Genomic DNA, 17,430 nt, shown 5'->3' on the forward strand with positions numbered 1-17,430 from the left:
AAGCCATGACATTTATCAAATATTATTGGCTCAGGCTAACTACAGCTAAAAAAGTAAATGATAATTAGTTGCGACAATTTTAATTAAACCATACAGCTTAAACACTTCCTACACATCCCACATATGATGCACCGACAGTCACAAGAACCTTCCCCACGAACGTACACATGCATTGCGTGCGTAGCTCTGAATGCGTGAATACTTATTAGCATCAAGAGTCTGCAAACACCCGGAAGTTACACACGTGTTCGTTGCACGAAAGTAAAAGGAGGAAAGTATATGCTACAGGGTCTTCCAAACAAGACATATACGGTAAGAAAGGAAACCTAGCGGCTTCCCGGAAATGGAACCTCAGCGCGTAGATAACGATTCAGAGTGTAAGAATCATATCTGTTTGAGATCAAGTCGCGTCTGTCTCGTATTTGTATTCGACGCTCACTTTGACCGCCCCGACGGTTAGTTCCTGTGCATCCTGTAAAGGTACGTTCACATTGATTGTCACTATATAGCCTTGTGTTGCCAAAGCTCGCGACGGCATATGTGACCCTCGCAGTATTACGAAAAGACGAATCAGTGGCTCCAAGCGTGACCTTCCACGCCCAAGGCAAGAAATCGCGTTCAGGTGCACGTGACGGCTTGATCGATAAATCACGAAGCGCTTCCCTCGCCACACGCGACTCAAGAAGAAGAAAGGGGATACGCTACCGGTTTTTGTTTCGCACTCAAGTAAGAGCGCTCCACTGCACGTGACCACGGCATTGCGTGGAGTACAACGCTCCGCGAAGGCACCGATTCGCCACCTCGTCTCGCCACGTTCGTGTTGCACCACAGAACCAAGATGTGGCAAATAGTAACCCTTCTACTGGCGGCACAAGCCGTCTACGGCACCGAGGAAAGTTTACCAAAACCTACGCGGCTTGTTATGACCGACTCCGGAGCTATCAACGGTAAAGTTATTACTGTAGGCAACACATCGATCGATGCTTTCTTGGGCATACCGTACGCAAAACCTCCCGTCGGAGATCTTCGCTTCAGAAAGCCCGAATACGTTGCACCATGGAATGGAACCTACCAGGCAATAGCAAGAACTCCACCCTGCTGGCAAACTGCACTGCGCTTTATAGAGGACGCTCCAGTGAACTATTCTACCAGTGCTTCCGAGGATTGCCTCTATCTGAACATCTGGAAGCGGTCGTCCACTTGTTCCAGTGCGGAAAAGTGCAACGAGAAAAGGCCAGTCGTCGTCTTTATTCATGGCGGAGCTTTCCAGTGGGGCGATTCTTCTCTCTTTGTGTATGACCCGGCCAATTTCGTCGCGCTCTCCGATGTAGTATTTGTGACCTTTGATTACAGAGTGAGCATTTTCGGGTTTCTCTCTCTCGGAAAGCCTGACCTGCCCGGAAACTTTGGTCTCTGGGACCAGCACCTTGCTCTGAATTGGGTGCGAAAAAACATCGCAAGCTTTGGGGGTGACCCGGATGAAGTGACCTTGATAGGTCAAAGTTCTGGTGCAATATCTGTGGGCTTGCAGGCATCCTCTCCTAAACAACAGGGCCTGTTCAAGAGAGCCGTCCTTATGAGCAGTACTCCACTCTCCCTGATTCTCGGCTTCTCGCACAGAGGTGTGGGCAAATTCATTCACGTTGCAGGAGCATTGGGCTGCTATAATCAAAGCCAAAAAGTCGACGACCAACTCAACAGTGTCATGTCATGCTTGCGTAAACTTGACCCGTCGTTTATCATGCGGACCATAGAGACACTTGATCACACCAACCAGGTATTTGTGCCCGAGTACGGTGACGAATTTTTTCCGGAGCACCCACTGGCAGCGAAAACATGGGTGAATCTACCCTTCAAGCAAGTCATTCTGGGTACAACGACCGACGAAGGTATGCTTGTGTTGGACAATATCCAATACTCTTCACCAGCGTTGAAACATATATTGGCCACAGACTACAGGCTGGCAATGACCATTGCTTTGCAGCCCGTTTTCGGTATTTCCGTGTCTCGTGCTCGACCTATTGTCGATGCGTACTTTGGAGGACCCGACGTGCAGCACAGTAGTGAAAGTGTAATAAAGATTGCCAGCGAGCTCATCGGCGACGGTGTGTTTTACTGTCCTGTGAAGCTGATGGCAGATGTCGCGGCTCGTCAAGGCATCGACACCTACCGATACTTGTTCGCGCACAGGTCATCGTTTAGTTTCTGGCCTGAGTGGATGGGTGTCACCCATGGCGATGACACGACGTACGTCCTAGGTTCCCTTCCTTTCTTGAAAGACGAAAGTCGTTACACCAAGGCCCTTGGTGACGTTGGAATCAAAAAACTTCGACAACTCGACTACACATCCAAGGAAGAAAACTTCATGCAGCAAATAGTAGCCATCATCAGCTCCTTCGTTGCCACTGGGTAAGTGCATACTCATCGAAGTTATTGAAACAGCCGCCTCGGGTTTTGTGGTAGTGCACTGCGGCTTCATGCATTTTGAATGTCGAATCGGTATGGAAGCTGTGAATAACCGAAATAAATTCACCTTTTAAAATTACAAGCACTGAATTGGTATGTGTTTTATGCCTAAGTAACACTATAGAAGAGGGTAACCTTGTGGTAGGTGATGCTTCTGGAATTGTTTGTAAAGTTTTTACTAAAGCTACAAACATCATTGCTGTAGTTTAGTAACATCAAAACATACAGATTTACAGAAACTGAAATAAAAATGGTAGCACCACCAGGGAACTCAAAATGATAACAACAGCACGAAAAAAATAGCTCTCCAGTGGAATTCTTTTACGCGCGAGTTGTTATTCTACACAGGTGAAGGTTCCTGCGAAGTGCTGGCGCATTAACAATCAAGATTTAATGCATGATATTACTTCAAACAAGAAAAAAAAGAACGTAGTCTTTCTGTCTAAAAGTATAAAAATAAAAGTAGAACTTTGCGCGGAAGCCGCCATTTCGCCGCTTGTTCCTTTACTTGAGACATTGGAGGGTTTTTAACTATATCTTCATGTGTGCGGAAGTATCTTATGATATTCCTACACTCAGCACGTTGTTTATTTTTTTTTCTTCCTACCTCCCTACCAGAAAACCTCAGCTTCACGTCTTGGGAAAAGAATGGCACCAGTACAGTCCATCTGATCCCGTTGTGCTCCAACTTCGTCCTGGAAATATTTCCGAAGTGAAAGAAAAGAAAGACAAATGTGAACTGTGGCGACCTCATCTTCTGATGGAGTAATTACTAAAAATTCATCGTTCTGCATATCATGTGCCAAACAACTTTTGCATAGATCTCACGATGTGTAAACACATTTTTAATGTATTATGTGCGAGATAGCTCATTGCATGTCATAAATTTAAGACACCAAATGATAAACATGGGCATTAATCGCCGTGTGAAGCAGCGATACAAACAGAAAATATGAGTAATAAAGATTTTCATCTTCTTTGTGTTTTTTCTTCTTTTTTAAAGTTTATGAAGTGTATGAAACAACATGAAATCTAATACAGGATACCAGTTTGTACGGTAATAATAAAAAAAAACAAAAGCAAATTGTTTTTTTAGTAGAGTTCGAAGAAAATACTGTACTGTTCTATCGTCCCACTCAAAAACTAAATATTTTTTCCCACGACTACTTAAAACTGAAGTTTCCCTTTAGAATGTAAGCTCAGTTGTCTTCCATAAATAATGCTGGGGCTTTATGCGCCAAAACCACGGTATGATTATGAAGCACGCCTTGATAAGAGACACCCTGCTTAATTTAGGCCTCGTAGAGCCCTTTAATGTGCACCTGAATGTAACACACGGGTTTTCGTCGCTTTTTGCCTCGTGGAAATGCACTCACCGTGACTGAGAGTCAAACACGTGACCCTGAGCTTAGAAGCATCTACAGCTAAGCTACCACGGCAGGTAGGTGATCTTCAGCTTTGCGTTGATCGGATGGCTTGGCTAACTACTTAAAAATGCAGTTCATCGTCTTATAGTAGTAATAATTGTTGCGGTTTAACGTCCCAGAAACACCACATGATTATGAGTGACGCAGTAGTGGAGGGCTCCGGAAATTTCGACCTCCTGGGGTTCTTTAACGTGCACCTAAATCTAAGCACACGGGCTTCAGGCATTTTTGCCTTCATCTAAAATGCACCCGCCATGGCCAGTATTCGATCCCGCGACCCGCGGGTCATCAGCAGGGTGCCTTATACAATAGGCCACCATGGTGGGTCTCATTGTCTCATAGCAAGAAGTGAGTTAAAGGAGTGAGTTAGTTACGTAGGCTGCTGAATAACTTCGACCATATAGTTTATTTATGAACTCCTTTTGCCACATTAGGTATACAAGCACTTTTCGCGCAACATACCTCGAAATTCGCACATAATCGCTTGATCAATGTCGGGCTGCAGTAGCAGATTAACCTGTATATGTAGTGCCCCATTATTAGAATAGAAAATAGTGCTAAGTTTAGAAGAAGCTGAATGTTTAGAAAAAGTCCCTGATGCTTGTTTCCAGGTGTAAAAGTCAAGCTTCTCTCCGTTAAGAGTGGCACCAACCTTGCGGACGAGCTCAGCTTGTCTTTTGTAGAGAACGGATGAATAATCACAATTACAATGTACACACTCCAGGCACTCGATTCACACACTCACATAGTTTGTTCTTCAAGGAGCATGAATGTGTAATGCGCGAAAGTTGATGCGTAGGCATATAAATCGAGTTTCTTAAAGGGAACTGACAACAATTTTGCGGCATGATCAGAAAGCGCTGCCGATCGATAATAGAGGCTTCTGAGAACATCTGCGCCAAGCATTGTAGTGCAGCACGTGGCCTGGCCTTTCGAATTCGCTTTCAAAGGCGGTTATAAACCCATCTCTTCTCTTGACAAATCATTCCGTACAGCATATCCGTGCCACGAATCCAAGTTTAAACATCGTGAGCTTCACAGTTACCGCGGCCGCCGCGGAATGGCGCGACGTGCGCGCACACGCACTTGCGGTCAGTAAGGCCAACACCCTCTAGGCGAGTCTAGAGGGTGTTGGTAAGGCGTGCGGTCGAAAAAAATAAATAGAAAAATAACAAGTTCTCAAGGTCACAAAGTGCGTGGCCCTCACAATCGTAGTTTTTCCTGCCTCAGTGTCATCCCCCCTTTCCCGCAGTTTTCAGCAGGATCGCTACCACTGAAGGTGAGAGAAAGCACTTAGGACTAGACGAACCCTGTAACTCTTGTTGTACTTGACGGATTCTAAAAAAATTGGAGCACTCGATTCGTGAAGTAATAAAGTATTTAATTGAAACGGTGCGATGAATAACTTGAAATTGCCCTTCTTTAAACTCTTAATTTCTTGTGGGCAATGAGAGCCTGCCTTACTCATCTCGAGGACCGACTTTCAGGAGGCCATTCCAAAGTGGGTAGAAAGGGTTCAGGAGGCCTACTTCATGTTGGTCCTCCCAACTGTAAGTCCTATTGTTTTTTTTTCTTTAAACAGCGCCAAATAAAGTTGCTCATTCATTCATCGTAGGGTCTCATTTAATAATTCACTAGAGGACATTCTGGCGCTAGTGTCCATGGAAGCTTCAGTGCTCCCGCAGCCCTTACACCAGAGTAAGAATCATGGGCTCCACTGGAATTTGTCTAAGCTTTGTTTTTTGCTCTATGTGGTTTTGGGAGTGGTAGTTATTACGGTTGAAATAAAACACGATGTGATAACTATGACGTACACACAGACATTTTCAATCCACTAGTTTTAAAAATAAGCGACCTATGAACATCACAGACACAGGAAAAAAAAGACAACAGGACAAGTGTTACCACACTGCGCGACAACTTCTATTCACGGCACTGTGGAAGCTACAGAGCCAAAACGCACGCCTGCTCTCCCGCAAAAAAAAAAAAAAAAAAACATGGTTTAGGTTTTCTGACACTTTCGCTTTTGACTTTGCTGAGACAAATACTGCTTTATTTACAATCAGACTCGAAAAGTTGCAGGATGTCTTAGGTAAAGTTCAGTTATTCTTCACCTTACAAGAATGCCTCCACTTTCATTTTCATTTTATTTACTTAAAGGCCCCTTGTGGGGGCATTACATAAGGCGTGGGAGGGAGTTCAATGAAGATGCATGACACTTGACCATTCCGGATGAGAAATGAACGCTTACAGTTTTTATCAGAGCCTCTGGGTTGGTGATGGCAAATGTGATGTAGCGAAGGCCGTTCTACTGAAGAAGCCAAGAAGATGGGAGAGAGGGTTCAAGGACGAGCAACACTTACGAAATAGCTGGTACGAATAGATATACTTGCTTTTCTTTTCATTTATTATACAGCCGCAGCGTTTCAGCAAGCTTATTTCCCAAAGTAAAAATGAAGTCCATGACGTAGTGCAACCGCGTAAGACTGCAAACGTGCTGTTAAGTTAAAACATACTAGTAATATTCCACTAAAATGTTCACTGAAAAATCTGAGTGTTTGGCTCATGCAATTTTTCGTGCATATGTTCTTTTCAACGTGCAGAGCAACTAGAATGCGCGAAAGCTCCACCTCCGCAGTCTTGGCTACACTGTCAAATAAATTGGCCGCTGAGAATAGCCGCTCAACTTTATCTCAAGAAAAAAAAAGAAAACGGGCTCCACGAATCTCAGTATTTAGGTTACAAAAAGAGGGAATAAGAAAAAGGTTATTTGGAAGCTTTCCCCGCTGTTACGCATGAAAACATTTGCGTAAGCGCTACCTCCTTAAGCCTCAGTAACGAGGTAGTACACTATGCCAATGCAGGGGATTAGTTATTTGCAATTATTTTGCTCTCTTGTTTTGTTTGTGACTTTCATGTGACTCGCACACGCACAAACTACAAGGTTTTTTTTTTCCTGCAATAAGATTCAGTTGCCAGCCATGCTTTGTCAAGCCGCCTTCTTTTTCCGTGTCGGCAGTGTATAAATCAGGCTTTTGATATGCACTACTACAATATGCGGGCGCCCGTTCTTAGCCTTTTGCTAGCATGGGCTCTGATGGCGGTCACCACCCTCCATGCATTATCAAAAGAAAAGTGAGTGGTTTCTTATACAAACTTCCTCGTCAAAGGCAATAAATTGTGTTTGTCTATACACGTAGAGTCCGAATCCCTACGAGCCAATCAACAGCAAGAAAGCAGCTGCGCCATTTCTTTTTATTTCCCGCTCGAATAATCCACTTTGCTCGTTACAAGGTACTGCGCCAAGTACAACGCTGCCCGAAAGCTGTGAGGCGCACTCCAAGTTAAGCCAGATCTAGGTTATACATGATATATTCAAGATGTGGCAAACGGTACCTTTTCTGTTGGCAGTCCAAGTTCTCTACAGCAGCGAAGAAAGTTTTGCCAAACCTACGCCTGTTGTTATGACAGACTCGGGAGCCGTCTCCGGTGAAGTTATCACTGTAGGCCACAGATCCATTGATGCTTTCTTGGGCATACCGTACGCAAGACCTCCCATCGGAGAACTACGCTTCAGAAAGCCCGAAGGTGTCGCGCCTTGGAACGGAACGTACCAAGCTACGGCAAGGACTCCACCCTGCTGGCAGAGAGTGCTGCATTTTATTGCGGACGCTCCGTTGAACTACTCTGCCGTTGCTTCAGAGGACTGTCTTTACCTAAACATATGGAAGCGCTCCTCTACATCTACCGCTTCGAGAACCTTCAACGAAAAAAGGCCAGTCGTCGTTTTTATTTATGGCGGAGCTTTCCAGTGGGGTGATTCTTCCCTTTTTCTTTATGATCCGGCCAATTTCGTTGCTCTCTCTGACGTAGTATTTGTAACTTTTGATTATAGAGTGAGTATTTTCGGGTTCTTTTCTCTCGGAAGGCCTGAACTACCCGGTAATTTCGGTCTTTGGGACCAATACCTTGCTCTGGACTGGGTGCGAAAAAACATCGCCGCTTTCGGCGGAGATCCGGACGAAGTGACCTTGATTGGACAAAGTGCTGGCGCAATATCTGTGGGCTTGCAGGCATCCTCTCCGAAGCGCCAAGGTCTGTTCAAAAGAGCCATTCTTATGAGCAGTACTCCGCTCTCCCTAATTTTCGGCTTTACGCATAGGGGCGTGGGAAAATTCATCTATGTTGCGGGGGCGTTAGGGTGCTATAATCAAAGCCAAAGTCTCGATGAGCAACTAAACAGTGTCATGTCATGCCTGCGAAAAGTGGATGCTTCGTTTATTATACGAACCATCGAGACACTGGATTACACTTTCCAGTCATTCGGACCTGAGTACGGTGACGAATTTTTTCCGGAGCACCCGCTGGCAGCGAAAACGTGGGAGAAGCTTCCCTTCAACGAAATTATTCTGGGAACCACTGCTGACGAAGGCGCTTTCATGCTGGGCTATTTCCAGCATTCTTTTCCGGCCTTGAAAGTGTTTCTGGCAGCAGACTACAGGTTGACAATGACTACGGCTTTACTGCCTCTTTTCGGAACTTCCCTTCCTCGCGCTCGATCTATTGTCAAGGCGTACTTCGGAGGACCTGACGTGCAGCACACAAATGAAAGCATCGTAAAGATTGCCAGCGAGCTCATCGGCGACGGTGTGTTTTACTGTCCTGTTAAACTGATGGCAGAAGTGGCGGCTCGACAGGGGATCAATACCTACCGGTATTTGTTTGCGCACAGACCGTCGTATAGTGTCTGGCCTGAGTGGATGGGTGTCACCCATGGTGATGACACGACATTTGTGCTAGGTTCCCTTCCTTTCTTGAAGGACCAAAGTCGCTACACCGAGGTCCTTGGCGACGTTGCAATCAAGAAACTTCAGCAACTCGACTATACCTCTGAGGAAGAAAACTTCATGCAGCAAATAGTAGCCATCATCAGCTCCTTCGTTGCCACTGGGTAAGTACAAAGGGTTCGCATGTGAGGAATCCAAATGTTTTGTGGTAAGTAACTGCAGCTTAGTTTCATAATAGTATGGTCCTGAATATCGCTATTAAGCCGCAGAAATGCCCGTTGGTAAATTTCAACAACACAAGTAGCTAATACTTGACTACTATTGATGACCCAAATGATAAAAGCTAATACCTGTCTATTACTCATGACTGAAATGATAAAAGGTGGTAAGCTTGCGAGGTAATGCTCCTTGGACGGTTTTAAAAGTTATCGCAAAGAACAAGTTTGAGTGATTCATCTAGAGAGTATCGAATAAAGTTGGTTTTCAGGACCTCGCTTAAGCACACCAGCCATACCAGGTAACTCATGCCACAGCAAAGCTTTATGGTCGAGGTTCGCCGTCTGTCGTAAATAAAAATTATCATCACCATAAGTCGGAACTCGATGTCTTCGTTCTCTTCATCTGCCCATTCTTTCTCTTTGGCTTCGATTATAGACAAAGATTTTAAAATACCACATGAAAAGGGAGCTAGCTCTTACTTCTCAGTCAGGTGTACAAAAACATGATTTTTTCAAAGTAGGTTCTGCAGGCCTCTCCTGGGATTTCCGCGATCCACCGATTAATTTTCTCTAGTTCCACACCAACCAAGTAGAGTAAATGGGGAACCCAAGGTGCAATCAGTAAACGGCATGCCTGCGCGGAAGGCGCAGCACAGTCACAGCAAAAGCTACAAGAGCTGCCTTTCAGAGCCTTCTCTATACACTTATTGGGTAACAACGGCATTAATAATACCCACTACGGCATTAATGATACAAATTTCTGTGTAGCAGTCCGGCATTCGCTATGCTATTTTTTGTATTTTTCTGAGAAGCGTTGTATCCGCTAAACACTTGCAAGGAATTTTGTGCCCGATCACTCATGTAGTGGCTGATGACAATGAGGAATTATGCCTTAAGCGGGTATGCGCAGCAGTTAATAGGAGATCGAGAACAAGCTTTTGAAATGGGTTGAAGCATTGGACGACCCCCTCATTACGCTATTCACATTGTGAGACGCCTCGTTGTTTCTTTGCTGTTCTGAAACGTTTTATGACTCCTATTAACGCAATTACTTTCCCGACACCAAGCCTGTTTAAGGCAAGTTCGCTGACAAGTACCAAGCAACAGCGTGGCTCAGTGGTAGAATACCGGGATTTCACTCAGCGGACCCGAGTTGGAGCCCCACTTTGTCATTGGTGCTTAATTTTGTTTCTAATCTCCTGCGATGTGGTTACGGACACCGGTGATGGCGGTGGCGATGGACAACAGCGCGTGCCCGGGTTGTGGTCTCATAAAAGCTTTCGCTGTAAAAAAAAAAAAGCTCCATTACTCCATTACGCCCAATTGTTCATAAGCACATTTCATTCCATTAAAGAAACGCACAAGTTGCGCATTAAACCCTGCCAACAACTTGTAGCCAACAAGACTTCGAAAACGGGCCATGTGGTTAAGTATTGCACTTGAAAGTAGGAGGTTCTATATTACCCCCCTGCGGATTCCTCCTGGTTGGAGGGAGGTGTCAAAGATAAATGAGGGAGCATGCTGCAGTTATTTTCAACAACATGTGCTTCTGGACATGTGTTCTTGGCGCTATAAGAGTGGTAATTTTGTTAGGCATACTTTAAAATTTCGCTGCGTCCCGCAAAGTGTCCAATTGTTTATTTGTAAAAGGATCTCAAAAAGTTCTAAAGTGTATCGAATGATTAATAAATAAATTTTATCAGAAGTCCAGTAGTCACAAAGGTATTCATGCGTATATCTGCTTGATGGCATAAGTGTAAGGCGTGGTTCCCAGTTGTATTTATACTAAAATTCATTCGAAAAAACCCACTGTGAGTAATCGACAAAAATTATTGTAGGTTTATCTCGATACATATCCGAATAGCTTTCGCAGGCACAACAATAAATTGGTTAGCCTTGACCATATTCTTTGGATATACCCCTCGTTTCGAGGCATGGTACAAATCTAACAGCAGAAGTGCCTATGTGCTGTTAAGAGCCCCGATCCTGGGTTTTATTTATGGGCTGTCCAGAGGGCCCGTGATGTGGTGGTCGGGCCTGACGTTACTGTCCATATATGTAGGAGCACACCTCGGGCTTTCAACAAAGCTTTGCATCAATCCACTCACCCATGAATAAGCAGCTGTTCAAAAGAGTGCCAAAAACAACTTTCCATGTTTATTAAAATTTTTCGAGATCCTCAGTGTCTCACCTGGTTGCCTGCAATTTCTCTCCATCCAGAAAGCCTCAGCTTCCCGACCCGGGGCAAGAATGGCACCGGTACGATCCATCTGATCCCGTCGTGCTCCAACTTCGTCCTGAAAACATATCGGAAGTGAAAGAAAAGCAAGACAACTGTGAACTATGGCGACCAGATCTTCTGATGGAATAAGTTCTGAAGACTGATAGTATGCGCATCACAAGTCTATTTCCAAACAAGTTTTTAAGTTACGCTCATGCATCACCTGTAGGTTAGTTTGCTGTGTGCCTTCGATTCAGAAATGAAATAAAATAACGAACTACCATGTCGTAATTTCATGTAGCGCCACAAACAAGAAATGTCTAATACAGCTTCCCTCTACGTTTTCTACGCTTGAAAACTGGTTATACGAAACCACGTGCATGTTAAAATCACCCTATTCTTGCTAGTGAGCCTATTTTTCACGCTTATAAGGCAATAACTAACACAGAAAGAAGGCTTTCTTGTTTCTTCTTTTTTTCTTTTAAAGGACACTTGTGTAGTAAACTACCCTTCACTTCATATTCACAAAAACTAATTTTTTGCGTGCTAATAGACAAGGTTACAATGTAAGTCCGGGCTGCGAAACCCTTTGGGTAAGTATACACTTGTAGAGAGAGAGAAAGAAATAAAAGGAAGAGACAAGGAGGTTAACCTAGAAGAACTGATTTGCTACTGTGTGCGGGGGTGGGGAAAATGGTCGGAAAGAGGATAGAGATAGAGAGATATAAAATATACTAGAATTTATTTTCTATTTTTTATTATTTTTATGCAGCTTTTAATTATACAGGAATCCTAGGAGGTGCGGGGGGGGGGGGGGGCGAAGTGATTTCTTCGCGACATGAGATTCGAACTCGCGTACACTTCATTCAAAGGCAAGCGACTAGAAGGGCCCGAATAGCAAGAGAACAGAAAAGAAGAGTGAGGGAGAGGATAGATGTCAGGGTGAGAACAAAGAGGTAGAGAGGAGAGAGTAAAGAAACGCAAGGAAACAGCAAAGAAATGAAGAAAGATAGAGCAAAAAAAAAACGAGAAAGGCAGAAAGAAAATTTTTCACCCGGCGTCACTTGGCACCGTTGAAACTGTAAAGCCGATGGCTTACAAAGAAGCCTTTGCTTTGCAGGTTCCTTAAACAGTTTGAATGAAGTGGGATTTGACTTCCGTGTGATTTAATGAGGTGAGATGAAGTAGGAATGAAGTGGAATAAGGTGGATGAGTGAAGTTGAAGGAGTAGCGGAAGTAGTAGTGGGTAAAAGGTATGAGCTGTGGAAGTAGTGGCACTGAGATAAGGCCCACAGTCCCGTGGCAAATATGCGTTTACTATCTACGACGACCCTCGGACATGAAAGGGTCGACTAAAGACAACTTACGTGTTAAGAAAGAAAACAGCCAGGTATCATTTCTATGCCTGGAGTGATGGTGGCAATGCTATAAAGTTTTTTCCCTCGCATTTTGAACACTACTGTAGCATTTTTCCCCCAGTAAGATACAGAGTTGTGAAGTGAAAGCTGCCAGCCTTAATTTTTTCCACAGGTGAATGACTGTAAATATATGAACACTCAAGTTTGTCACAAATAAGGCATAGACTCTTAAAATTCGGGCACTAAAATAATCACGCAAATAAAATGTGGTGAGTAGTGGTACCGTTATCTCAGCCATTTACCCGAGGTGTTCTCTCAAGGCACCTTAATCAATATCTTGGGACTATTTTAAAAATTTTGTTCCAGTCGTTCCATATTCCAAAATCACTTGTATTCGTGGCGTCTCTCAATGATGTCGGTTATAACCACCACCTATGTTGAAAAGTACTTACACACGCCTACCTACAGCTAAAAAAAAACACATACACAGCCAACCTGCCGCAAGCGTAAGCGATGACCCAGCAATGTCACTCTCTCTACATCGGCATAGAAACAAACTTCAAAGCTCGATGCCAACAAGACTTCTTGAAGACCACTGAATTTTCTTTTGTAGTTTTTCTTGAGCTACGTAGTTTCCATACCGCCGATCAAAACAGCCCCATGTCAAACGCGTTCAAAGTAAAAAAAAAAAAAAAACACTTCGCGGCGTTCATTTGAATGTCATTCGAAGCGCGTGTATAAATAGGCAAGCCACGCAACGGGCCTGTGGAGGATACTTTTTACTTTTCCTCTTCAGTAGGATCTGGCAGACTATTAAAAAACGCTTCTCGCTCTGAGGCAGCTTCTGTAGAGACCTCGGCAGTGTGTAATAACCGTGACGCGTCTTGCTGAGTTTCTGCGGTAAACGATCGCAGCAATTACAGACGCAGAAAAGGAAAGGTCTCTCCCTCCTGTTCTGATGTGCCACCCTTGTTGGTGCTTCGCAAATGCCTTGACTCGTGTTTTCTTGGTTGGATTATTTTTCAGTACCTCCACAACGTGCAGTGAAACTATACCTACCATCATCCGCGTCGACTACGGGCTCTTGAAGAGAGTTCGCTTGCCAGTAACAAGCAGGTTGACGCCTACTTGGGCATTCCGCATGGCGAACCACCCGTAGGTGAACTTCTTTTTAAAAAAACCGCGACCCGTTTTTCCCTGGAAAGGCGTGTACAATGCCACGAGAAATACGAAAGCGTGCGAGGAACTTCCTTGTCATGTGGCTCCTAAGCTGATACTGAATTACAGTGACGATTCGGAGGATTGCCTTTACATGAACGTATGGAAGCCAAGGTCTGTATGTGTAGAGCAGCGTGCAAGCTGCAAGCAAAAAGTACCCGTATATGTGTTCACTCACAGGAATGGTTTTCAGTAGGTTGACTCTGCTCTTCTCGTCTAAGACCCGGCAAAAGTTCGTGGCCCTCACAGACGTTATTGTAGTGACATGCAACTACAAAGTAGAAATCAATGGTTTTTTGTCGCTAGAGATCCCATAAATACCGGGAAACATGGACCTTTGGGACCATAACATGGCGTTGGAGTGGGTGCAGAGAAATGTAGGGAGCTTTGGCGGTAACCCAAATGACGTCACAGGGGGAGGACAGAGTGCTGGATCAATATCAATAAGACTCTACACGGTCTCTCCTCACAGTAAGGGACTCTTCAAGAGGGCTATTATGAAAAGTGGAAGTCCCTTGTCTATGATAGCAACTATATACTTCAGAAGAGAGGGAAAGTTCATTAGCGCGGCAGGTGCTCTGGGATCCTACGACACGAAAAAGCCCTCAAAAAGCAGCTAAAAGGGGTTCTGTCATGCCTTCGCCAATTAGATTCAAGTTTTATGATGAACACCATGAAGAAGTTTGACTTCGCACAGCGAATTTTTGCGCCTACAGAAAGGAGCGACTTTTTTCCGCTCTCCATACTGGCACCACAATCTTGGATGAACATGGACCGCAGAGAACTAATGCTGGGAACGACTTTGAACGAGGCTACGATGTTCCTGGGAGTAATGCAGGATGAATTACATGAACTGCTGGGCATGTTGAAATCTCGATACCGGATGGTCTGCGTCATAGTCATGGCACAGGCATTGAACCTAAATGTTTCAAAGTAGAAGGAGATTGTACGGGCCTACTTCGGCCCCGACGATGAAGAGCGCAGTTTTACCGAGATCCAGGCCACTCTTCCTAAAATGTTAGGTGATGTGGCGTTTGACTGCTTACTGCAAGTTTTAGCGGTCAGCGCTTCGTGGCAGGGATTGAAGACGTACAGTTACCTTTTTGGTCGCTGACCTTCGTACAGTGTTTGTTACGAGTGGATGGGTGTGACACATAGGGAGGACATAATTTATACTATGGGGTCTCTGCCGTTCATCGATGATCACAGCCGTTTTACCGATGTGGTGGGTATGGACGTGAGATGAATTATGGCATCCAAGAACTATACACCGAAAGAGGAAGCGCGTATAAAAGAAGCCGTCGCTGCGTGGGGTTCGTTCATTAAAACAGGACAAGTACATCTACTTCCTCTACATAAAGAATACATTTATAGACACCTAAATATTGCCAAAGTTAATTTTTTTTAAAAAGCTCCTTGCGGCACAAAGCTCATAGTGAAAGGAACGTGTAGCACATTAAGTCAGCCATGGTCTAATCTGAAGCGGTTGAATTTATGACCAAGCTGAGAATGAGTGCGCCCTTTTGTAATGTAGTATACTGCTTTGTTTGTACTTCCTTCTAGAAGATCAGAAACATAGAAGTTCTAGAAAATGCATATATTGTCGAGATATATGTATACCCTGGAGACAGACCGTAAATAAGTCATTCGAATGACAAATTTGACGATACTTCACGAATGTTTGAACTTCAAAATCATTGGCTGGAGAACAACAAAGCAGATAGAGTTGCGAGGACTAGGGGTCACAGTGGTCAGATGTGAGGATAGTGACAGATAATGATAGTGCAATATGGCACATAATTCTGTGGCACATACCCACTGTGGTTCGTACCTAATTCACTGTTATGTTTCTCTACAGAGAATCTGTAACACATTCAATCAAGCCAAACGTAACAGCACATCTATATATACTGCTACCAAAAAAGTGTTCTTGTTGATCCTCTTCGGACTGCGCGTGTAAAATGCAGAACAGGTATGTTCAAAGGTGAAAGGAAACGAATGCATGCCTTCATACCCATCCTAACTCTCCTCGAAGTGTGACATAAAAATGATTAAAATTATTCCTACTTGCACCCAATTTCAAGCTCCACTACATAAGTTTATACTGGTTTAGCTCACTATAGCAATCACCAGATTATCATGCTCGAAAGTTTAGGTATTAGTCAAGAAGTGACATAGATGGTTGCATGCGACCAAACAGTAACGTTACTAGCATTTGTTCTCAAAACTAAATACTGGAATACTTTTTAAATTGGCCTAACAGTGCCAGATTGCCAATCGTAAAACATAAAAAGAGCAAATGAAAAACGAATGCTGCATCCCTTTAACATGTGCTTTGTGGCGTAGATCGTTTTTTATATATAGTATTTTATCAACTATTGGGAATTTATTGCAATTTCCTGCTCTGAAAATAGGAGAAGCCGGTAATTTTAAAGGCGTGTTCTTTTTAAAGAAATTAAATATAATTCATCTCTGTATTGCTAGTAATATCTGACTTCCTTTTGGGAAATTCCCCTGGTTACGAATCCGCGACCTCTACGTAAATTGTAGCTATTTGGACAAGTTCCCACTGCTTGTATGTCTCTAGAGAAGATAACTTGGAAATGAAAATGTTCTGCGCATGTAGAATGCATGCTAAGGTTGGTACAATACTATAAAATGCTTCCATGCCTAAATTAGGCCTGATATTTTCGATTCGACGCAGCGCTCATGGTCACTGCACACAGTCGTTTTCACCTATGCTCACAATTTTTCTTCGACAGTTACGTTGTGGTGTAGCCTACAGTTGCCGTGCCCAAAGGAACACCTACGTATTGCTTCCACCTGTACAGGGCATTATTCAAGGTTTATGTAAAAATGAACAAGATAATAACCGTGACATAAAGGTAATCAAGCAATATTCTATGTTAAGCAAAAGTAAAGTAATCAATAAAACAAATTGAAAACTAGAAATTGATTTGGCTTAGATTTATACTGTTAGCGGCTGCATCGCACTGTTCAGCAGTGGGGGGGGGGGGGGGAAGAATGAAGCTTAAAGAACAACAATAAAAAAAATTCCGAGTTGCTTGTCAGTATCAGTTAACTCGCACTAAAACGCAGTAAACCTCTGAAAGGTGCGCCGAGCACGTAAACTGCCGGGCTATTTTATTTCCTGTACTTCAGCTGGAAGCAACGCATTACGCATGAATTCATTGACGGTATATTTGGGCCACAATCATAATAGAACAGATACATTATGTGAAGAGCAAATGCTTTCCTTAAATAAACTAAATAAATTTCACTTCAATGTTACTCGCGGGCGGCATCTTTAGTATATTTCGGGTACATATATCTGCTACGTTTAGTCATGCGAAGCTTTGAAATATGCGCAAGTTATATGTACGCTTAACACGTAGGAACAACTGTCTTTGTACATTTAACCATAATTAATTTTGTTATCATAAAAGCGAGTGTAAGCGCATGAATGCAGCTTTGTGAAACTAAGATGAAAGCTTACACTTGCGATCCTGCATTTTTGTGTGATAAGTGCAATAAGACGAAATGGCAGCAGAAGCGGGGAGGGCGGGAAAGGGGAGGCAAGTGAGGATTTGAATTTTAACAAGAGTACTTATCAATTAACTCTGCTCTGCGTTATTCACAGTGTTTGAACAATTTCTGGAGTCGTGCACACTTCCATGTGTAACGAACGAGCTGATATGTATGTGTTCGAGAAAGAGAAACTGTTGCATTGACTAT

At 43.6% G+C, this 17,430-nt stretch overlaps 1 protein-coding gene and 1 pseudogene across 1 annotated transcript; both read left to right on the plus strand.

The window, feature by feature from the left end:
• The first annotated feature begins 771 nt into the window (after positions 1-771).
• LOC119171774 (acetylcholinesterase-1) lies at positions 772-3,445 on the plus strand. Its single transcript, XM_037422609.2, has 2 exons — positions 772-2,409; positions 3,085-3,445. The coding sequence occupies exons 1-2, from the start codon at positions 839-841 to the stop codon at positions 3,233-3,235; spliced, it is 1,722 nt and encodes a 573-aa protein (XP_037278506.2). The 5' UTR covers positions 772-838; the 3' UTR covers positions 3,236-3,445.
• A 9,990-nt stretch (positions 3,446-13,435) lies between these two features.
• Positions 13,436-14,632, plus strand: LOC142813954 (cholinesterase-like; annotated as a pseudogene).
• Positions 14,633-17,430: the final 2,798 nt, after the last annotated feature.

Source organism: Rhipicephalus microplus, chromosome 4 (assembly GCF_043290135.1).
Source record: "Rhipicephalus microplus isolate Deutch F79 chromosome 4, USDA_Rmic, whole genome shotgun sequence".
In the NCBI taxonomy this organism is placed as follows: Eukaryota; Metazoa; Arthropoda; class Arachnida; order Ixodida; family Ixodidae; genus Rhipicephalus; species Rhipicephalus microplus.

Bases quoted from the DNA above. Each gene is read 5' to 3' on its own strand.
- LOC119171774 (XM_037422609.2), top strand. From the start codon at position 839: ATGTGGCAAATAGTAACCCTTCTACTGGCGGCACAAGCCGTCTACGGC. The intron at 2,410-3,084 runs GTAAGTGCATAC...CCTCCCTACCAG, and splicing joins AGCTCCTTCGTTGCCACTGG to AAAACCTCAGCTTCACGTCT.